Source organism: Blennius ocellaris (assembly GCF_963422515.1).
Source record: "Blennius ocellaris genome assembly, chromosome: 17".
Lineage (NCBI taxonomy): Eukaryota > Metazoa > Chordata > Actinopteri > Blenniiformes > Blenniidae > Blennius > Blennius ocellaris.
Window position 1 is genome coordinate 19,158,403 of NC_137666.1, and position 9,116 is coordinate 19,167,518.

The following is a 9,116-nucleotide window of genomic DNA, read 5'->3' on the forward strand; positions in this document are numbered from 1 at the left end:
TAAAAAAAGCTTTAAAAAGTGTACTCAAAATAGCGCTACAGGAGGCTTCATACCGAATGGACACTGAAAATACTCACGACGCATCACTTTTGCTTTATAATTTAGTGCATCTTTAATGTTCATATCCATCCAGTACAACATCTGTGTTTGAAAAATGATTCTTCTTTACATGACGAGAGCCATATCTACACACCTGCAATTATTTTCACATGCATTCTGTCAAGCTCACGAGATAATTAGAAGATATTATGCAACACACGACAGCGGTGCACTGACATTTAAACACACAGAAGGAAAACACAAAGTAAAAACAAGAGGGTGACTGCCATGAGAAGCAGACTACGAGATTATTTTACACATCTATAAATCCAGTTACTCTCTAAATCTGCAGATTGTTCAAGAAAATTTTTCAAAATGTAGGGGAGGCAGGAGAGGGGAAAAAAAAAAACCTGTGTTCACTAAAACTATGATTTTCTTTCTGAAAAGCTAATGGGGATTAATTAACCGGAGAATACAGTGATTCCCAACATTTTCTTTTCACTGCTATAATAAAAAGGCTATAGTGCAAAACCAAAAGTGTAACGGCTACAAAAGTTGCAGACTATATATAAAGACCCACAGACGGTTCAAGTGAACCCTCCCACACGGTGAAACCCTCTGCACTAAACAATAAATCCACAAGAGCGTCACTGATCGTTATCATCATTATTTGTCTTCTTCTCAGTCAAAGCAGAGCACAAAAAAAAAGAAGCAGAACAAAGATTTTAAACTTTTTAAAAGGCATGTATGAAAGTTTGTCTTTTCTTTTTTTTTTTTAATACAAAGTGAATCTACATCCCACCTCACTAAAATGCACTACAAGAAATTATGAAATAATACTGTCTGATTGACTCATTTAAAAAAAACAAGAAAGAAATCACTTATTAGTTCCTCTGTCGAGCCTATAAGTATGAAGACGTCTTGAACTCCTCGGGGACGTCGCTGTCCAGTTTACAGATTACTTTGTATATCGCCTTTTTCCACGAGGGGTCCGAGTCTTTGGAGGCGGAGATGGCGTTGTAAAACTCGTGCAGGGTGATTTCAGCAACCTCCAGGAATCTGTCAGGAACCTGGAGAAGAAGAAGAACTGTGAGTCAGTGGAAGGTTTCTTTATGTCAGGCTGGGTTACCGACATCCATTTTTTTTTTCTCCCCCCCCTCAAAGTCAAACATCTATATGAAAAGAAGACCCGTAGCACAAATCTTCAAACAGTGGAGGTGATGAAAGGGAAGCTCGCCTCTTTGTTCTCTGCACACATACAATAAATGCAACGGCGCAATCATTAACTTTCAATTAGAGCCTCTTTGATTAGCCAGTCTTGTTTTTCTTGGGCCCAAACTAACTGCAGGTGAGCTTCCTTCCCCTTTCTGCTCAGCTCCGGAATAATAAAACTCATTTATGAACGCTGTGAGGAGAGGAATATTCCCCTCGTGGTTTGATCAAACTGTGATCGAGCCGATTAACTGGAAGTATGATCGGATTCACCGAGTGTGGAATTTGTGAAGAAACAACCGATTCCGATGATAAGAAGGGAAAAAGTTGGAGTGAAAATTGATAAACATATATTATTTATTTAAAAAAAAACACACAATGTGGAACTAAGTAAAATCAGGACGAGAATCAGAAACGGGTTTATTGCTGGGTTTAGTTTTCAACAATACGAGGAATTTGTTCTGGTGGAATTGTAAAAAACAGTCAAATATAATAAGAACTCAAAAAAAGCAGTGGAACATTTAAGAATTAAAGTATCATATGTAATACGACATATGTAACAAACTATAAAAATAATGAATTATAACTTGTGAATTCATTTAAAAAAAAAAAAAAACGGTCGTCAATATTATTTTTCATCATGGAAATAGAAGAAATGCAACATTCAGCGAAGAAATCTGCACTTAAGCATGAAACAACGTGCAGCATTGAGACGTAATAATCAATGAAAGGTGACAGCTCTGCTTCATTTTACATTTAAAATTTGCAATCGTTAGATAATTTTGCTGGGGGGGGGTGTGGTTACATAGAGGGGCTATATGCCCTCTTGTTGTTGTCGTTCCCACCAAACTGCACCCTGTGTGCCACGTTCCCAGTGATTTATTTCATCAGTAAGTGAAGTCTGCATTGCAAAGGATGCTGGGAGAAAAACCGTCCTGCCGCACTTGTTTCCCATCCGCTGGCCGGTTCGCACAACAGTTGTTGGCATAAGTTATTTTTCTTTCCCCTCATCTCCCAACACAAAAGCGTCCCTGGGAAAGGAATGTCTTGGTTCCAAGGTAAAGAAAACGGTCTCATCCCTTTCCCACCACACGGCCTTCTCCCTCGCGCTCCACAGCGTCTTTCTCAGCATTCCGCATCAGTAGCAATCTGAGTCTCGCTCAAGCGTGCCGGTCCTCTAATCCTGAGTTGTTTTAGTGGGATTTCGCGGCTTCCTCTTCCCACAGTTTGATAAAGCATCACTCTGGAGTTTAGATAATGGCTGTGAAGGCCGGTGCAGCCACAGGTGCAGTGTGACACACAGGTCAGGCCTACGTGGCCGACGGCCTGCGTGACGCGCCTGGAAACAACTGAATGTGTCAGCGACGACTCCGGGTGTCGAGAAAATCACTTATTCACCAGGAGTCAGGTGAGAGGATGAAGGCCACGATGACTCAGTCACCTTTTAAGTTTGATTCAAAGCAGGAGCTTGGTTCAGGAGCAACGTGCAGTAAAGTTGTGATATTAAAACCTTTAAATGGAGGTTTTCTTTGTTGAGGCGCAGAGTATACGTGATGAAAATGTCGATATATACCCCCCCCCCAAAAAAAAAAATCAAACAATAAATATGGAAAATTGAGATTTTTGTACCAAAGCTGGGTGTAGAAGTAACAAATCACAAATACTAACATTACATTAAAATATACTTCACTACTTTTAAACACAGCATGGCCATAATTTCAATTCATATTCTTTTGATCAGAATTTCTGAAGCCAATAAAGATTCCTGCTTATATCTACTACAGTGTAAAACTCATATATAGAGCTACATTGTTCTTTGAGAAAAGTGCGTTGAATATTGAATTTTTTTTCCTCCAAGTAAAGTCAACTGGACTCACTAATGTCACAGCAAAGCAAGTTACTTTGACAAATCATTTGTAACTGACTGGAGGTAAAGTAAAATAACAGCAGTTGTATTTGAGATCTACGAATGTTTTCACCTGTGGTTGGCCAGAAATTCCCTGGACGTGTTCGAAGAGACAATAACAAAGTTTTATGATGAGCAGGGGTGTCAAACACATTTCAGTTCAAAGGGCACATACAGAACAAGTTCATCTTGAACAGAATAGTGCCGTAATAACCTCTAAATTCACACATATAGGCAGCATATGTGAATGTGATGGAAATATCCATGTCTTTGGAAAAAAAAACCTAAAAAATAACTGCTTAAAAAGACTGCAATCACAACATGAAGCTATTTTTAATGATGCAAAAATGTCATGAAACGGCCATGGCCGTTGCATTATGGGTGTTTATACAAATCCAGCCTGACAGCACGGCTCTGAGGCTAGTTTGTTAGCAACGAGGTCGCGAGATTTCATTGCGGCATCACCATTATCTCAGTGTTGTGTTGTGTTCGCTACTCCGAAGAGATTTCTTGAAATAAAAATCAGATTTTCTTTTAAATTCTTACGATTGTCTTGGCGGTCTGACCGGACTGGAGCCTCTTGCGGCCCCGGCTTTGGCCCACGAGCCTCACGTTTGACAACCCCTGGCGTAAAAGGCTGAAGCACACTGCGCCGGTTCGAACGTCTAGAACCAATAAGTCGTACTTACATGGAAGTCATTGGCTTTGTTGTAGTGCATGTTCAAGGCCCTGAAGAGCTCCGAGTCGCGGCTCACGGTGATGTCCTTCACCTCGCTGACGCCGTCAACGATGGCCTGGCGGGCGAACTTCTCCATCTGGATGTAGTAGAACTCCCGAAAGTTACTGAACCACTTGATGAGCTGGGAGGTGATGCAGCGGTTGAACTGGGGAGGGAAACAGGATTCAAGTGAGAGATGGAAAAACGTTCCCGCGCTGGCAAAGTCGAGACAATAGAAGAACGCAGAAACTTCAAAATGTGATAATATTAGTTGATCATCAAAGAGCCCGTGGTTGTTATTACTCTGCCGCTGACTGAAGGTCCAGATTTACTCCACACGGGTGGATCCCAATGCCCCCCCCCCCCCCCCCCCCCCCCCCACCCCAACGGTCTGTCACTCTACTCAACATTAATTGCTCTGATCTTTTCCCACCAATGTCCAGGATGAAAAAACATCTGTCACGACTCTGTATTTCCAAACTCGGTCTTGACATTAGTCTTGTTATTCTATCTCGTCATCCAGAAAGGCAGAAAAAAAATGCCTAAGGGCTGGGCAGGCATCAAAGACGCTCCTTCTCTCTGGTGCGGCGGGTGAGAAAGCGCCGGCGTAAGGACAGAAGGAAGCTTCCCTCTCATTGACTCGGGCTGATAGGATGGAATCAGACACTGGGATTAGGTGCTCTTTTGTTCAGTGCCACTTCCCACCGCGGGATTGTAAGCAAGGAGGAGACGTTTGCAGGGCTGCAGCGACAGCATCCTCCCCCCTGACCCCGGGGGTCAGGCCGGATCGAGAGGCAGGGGCCCGGCCCTCGCCGGCTACCGCAGGCGAGACGATGGAAGATTCACACGGGAGATCGGGGAGGATAACAGCCGATTTATAAATGTGACTGTACGTCAGGAGCAGGAAGAAATCCACAGGAAATAACTCTCAACACGACTTATTGACAACGTCGTCAGGATTATGTATTCACTCCCTGTAACTACCACAACTATCACACACTTGACATACAAATAAGTATATCACATTTACTGAAAGCCCTCCAAAACAATAGGAATATTATAAATACTAAGTTGGGATAAGAGGCTGGATTAAATAAGATTATCTTCTTCAGACATTACTGTTTATGTGTATGTGTGGTATGAAGGTTTATATATATGTATATGGATGTGTAGATAAATTGTTATGATCTATATAAAAAAAAACTTTTTCAGATATTTCACTTACGCTAACACTTTGTAAGTTTCTTACTCATAAAAAGATACTAATTATTTATTATTGTTATTTACAATATATGCAATTCTTATACAATAAATGTGTTGGGAAAGTTACAACTGGGGGAAAAGTACCTATTTCATGATTTATAACTAAAAGTTCCACAAACTTGAAACACAATGAACAAGCAATGATCGAATGTTAATAAATAGATGAATAATCCTCAGTATAAAGTGGAGAGAGTGTATTTTCTTTAAGCTTCACTTTTGGGGGGTTAAAAACATCCATTATTACACACAATTGTTCAATTGTTTTACATCAAACTTAAATGCATGAAAGCCGAGAAACAAATCTAATCCATATGTATTGTATATACAGATTATTAGCCAGTAAAGGGTTAAAATCAAGTATTACCATGTATTTCAAATGTATTTGTCACGATTGCTACTTGAAAATCGCTTGAAATACAAACCTGTTTCTCAAATGAAATCTCCCCCCCCCCCCAACAATCTGATAAACAATCATCTCTCTTCAAGACACAGCTCATGAATGTTTAATGGCAGTTTTCTTCTTGGAACATCTTTTGACCTGTCAGTGTGTGTGTGTGTGTGTGTGTGTGTGTGTGTGTGTGTGTGTGTGTGTGTGTGTGTGTGTGTGTGTGTGTGTGCGCGCGCGTGTGCGGCGCGTCATATAAAAAGAAGGAAGCGGAGATTCGTAGGCAGAATGCGAAAAGCAAACAGCAGGACCCGGGGAAGGAGAAAGGAGAGAAGACAATAAAAAAGGAGATAGAAAAGGATGACACGACACCAAGGCCAAAATACACAGGATGTTGTGTTTGGGCGCAGCTCGCCGCCGCCTGGCTGTAACCGCACAAGTCTCTAATACCAACCCTGTGTTGACTCTCAATAGCAATGCCTTGCCTACAGAGTCCTTTGTCACTCCATTTGCTGACTGGAGTGGCTTTTTTTAAAGAGAGAATGCCCCTGTATCTCCCTCTGCCCCCAGGACATACTAGCAGCTCAGTGGCTTTGTTATTTAAACCCTCTGCGCTTTTTGTTTCTCTCCTCGGACACGCTGCGGATTGTTTTCTGTGCCCAGCACACACTGACAAGTAGACACCACCGAGCTGAACGCGGGACAAACACATTCTCGGAGGTGGTTTAAATAATTAAAACAAAAAAACCCCACAAACAAACAACAACAAAAAAAAACCCAAAACAATTGACTTTCTTCTAATTTGTGGTAACAAAGCGTCATACCTTGACATCGGGGAAGAAGGTCTTCAGCACGTTGGAACTGGGGTAGCGGGTGTAGAAGAACATGAGCTTTGCCTTCTTCAGATGACTCGGGGTGAGGCCCTCCTGGATGTGTGGCACGGACGTTAAGAAACACTCACAATTAACACCCGGCGGGCGAGGCCCCGTGCAAAGTGATCGCCGGCCGCGGTATTGTGTTGCCTCGGTCTTCGGCTAAATTGGATTTCGCTAAAGAACAGCTCGGCACTAACCGGGGAGTCAATAATGACCCTAACATGTGCTTATTGGCAAAACAGAATTACAAATTAGATTAGGGATTTTTAATTAGAGAGTGGAGCACTCCATGCCTGCCAGTGAAGACGCTTAGTTTTGGGGGGGGGGGGGGAGACGCCGATTAGCAGATATAATTGAGTTGATTTAAAGACGACATATGCTGCTATAGGTGTGTTGTTGCTCAGAGAAGTGAGGAAAGAATTATCACATGGATTCGTGCATGCGCGCATTTCTCTCGCTGTGAACACTAATAAATGCAGTTTTTTCACAAGTTTCTCCCCCCCCCCCCATGGCAATGAAGACGCTCAGGACGGTTTCCTCTGTAGTCCACCTTCTCGCCTTAGGTCATAATATTTCCTTATCAGGTCACCGCGCCGCACATTTATTAGGCAATCCTACCTTTGAAAAAGGGAAGTTTGGATGAAAGATTGATGGGGCATTGTTCAAAGAGAACCCGAGCTCTTTGCTCTCTAAAGAAGAACCACATTGTATCCCTCTGTAACTAATAATCTAAAATCTTCTGGGATTATTTACTTCATCGGGAACGCATAAGTGAAAATGAAATAATCGTTGTATTGTAAATTCATTTATCGAGTAGGGATAGAAGAAAGCGCGGGATCAAATAATTCATGCGAGCTGTCAAACAAAGGTCGATTTTCTTTTTTTTTTTTTCCCTGAATAAAAAAAACCCCTAATTTTCTTTGAGTTGCTCTGCGGCTGGAAACGCAGCAATCTTTGCACTCGCCTTCAATCATGTTCATTCTGACAAAGGTATCCAACAACAAATGCTCAAGACAAGAGCTCAAGTGTTATGGTTGGGAGGCACTTGTGCTTTCCAGCAGCACTCAGATGTGACCTTTTAGATGCACCCCTATCACTGTGATGATGGAGAAATAGATCCTGCACCTTTTCAAGTCTGGAAAAAAGGAAAAAAAAAACGATGCTTCCTGAAACAGAAACCGATGCTTTCTCTGCCTTTGAAAAATTGGCTTTTGTTCCCGGCAATTCTTATCAAAGCCTTGTATTCCTTTTTATTTGTCTTTTTCTAGACTTAAAGTCATTACTCTACTCAGATTAAAGAAGATGCTATAATTTTCTATGAGGTTAGCGAGATCAAAGAAAAAATTCTCCTTGAAGTTTGTTACTGGAACTACCCGCGCTGCAGCCAACCTCAACCAGCCATTGTTCAGACGGAGCTGCTGAAATATACAGTTTGTTTAAAATCTAGGATATATGTACATACATATATATACACACAAGAATCCATCAAACAAACTGTTCAATTGAGCTGTGAGGTGCGACCTACACAACATATAATAAAGAAAAAAAAAATACTGCATCTTTGGGCAACTTAGAAGAAACGAACCAAGTTGAAGGTTTGTTTCAAAGGTTCTGTCCTTTTTTACATCACTATACTTAGATATGGATTTAGATATATATATATAGTTGTGAAAGTTGAAAGTTGTGGAAGAAAGGGGTTGAAAACTGAAGGAAATCAGTAAATGAGGGCAAAACGTTGTAACACAAAGCTTTAAAACTGAAGATTAATGTAATAAAAGCATTGATGGACCCGTATTACTATAGCAATATTTTTTTATAAAGTGATCCCCGTAGCTCCATAACCAACTAACTGAATTAGTTGGTTATGGAGCAACAATATTGTTCACTGCGGGTAAACAGGAAATCCTGTGTGAGTGTGGCTTAAAGTTCATTCTCTGAGGATCAGTTGAAGGTGGCAACATTTTAAAAGGCACGAGACCAGGTGGACGTGGTTCTCGCTAACGTCATCTATCGCTGAGGACATGTGTCGCCTATATTCTGTTTTATTCACTCTGGAAACGTCTAATCCCTGACTCGACTTCAGTGAAAGGATATGTTGAGGGACATGTAGGGGTTTCGTTCAGCCATGCTCTGCAGCTCGCCGCACTCGATCTTGACGTGAGGGAGACACAGGTTGTCGACCGTCACGGCGCCCAGCGAGGAGGAGCGGGGGTGGTGGTGGCCCAGGTGGCCGGACGTCACCTTGGACCTCATGGCCATGGTCTCCCAGGGAAGGTCTACGGAGTCTGGGGAGGTCCTGTCAATGGAAGGGGGCATGCAGGGGAGGCCGCCGAAGTTGGAGTGAGGCCCGTACTTGAGGAGGTGCTCCAGGATGTGGCTGTCGTGCAGAGGGGTGGTGTAGTTGAACTGAAAGGGCGCCTGGTGGACCGGGTAGGGTCTCTTCACCGTCGGAGGGACCGAGCTCAGTGGGGTCACCGCCGGCTTACGGACCACCAGTGACAGCGCCTCCGTCTGATCCTGTGGGCTCTGGGCCTCGGCGCTTTCGTAGTACTCCAACGAGCCGGACTTCACGGCGGGGTCGTCGGCCTGCGGCGGGTCCAGGGTGGAGGCGGCCTGCTGGCTCTTCCTGTCCACACCCCCGCCCAGCTGCAGCTCTGGTGAAGAGCACATGTGCTGCTGAGGGGAGAGGTCCGGTCCTGAGGGAGACACCTTCTTGAA

At 43.0% G+C, this 9,116-nt stretch overlaps 1 protein-coding gene across 1 annotated transcript in view; it reads right to left on the minus strand.

Annotated features, from left to right (window-relative positions):
- Positions 1-941: 941 nt before the first annotated feature.
- prox2 (prospero homeobox 2) overlaps positions 942-9,116 on the minus strand; it is a gene marked incomplete at both ends in the record, with an annotated part of 9,096 nt that continues 921 nt past the window's right edge. Inside the window, 4 exons of the mRNA XM_080513309.1 lie at positions 942-1,109; positions 3,847-4,041; positions 6,348-6,449; positions 8,487-9,116. The exon at positions 8,487-9,116 is cut by the window's right edge and continues 921 nt beyond it. Coding sequence (XP_080369435.1) covers positions 942-1,109; positions 3,847-4,041; positions 6,348-6,449; positions 8,487-9,116 — 1,095 coding nt within the window. The remainder of the gene's footprint in view (positions 1,110-3,846; positions 4,042-6,347; positions 6,450-8,486) is intronic.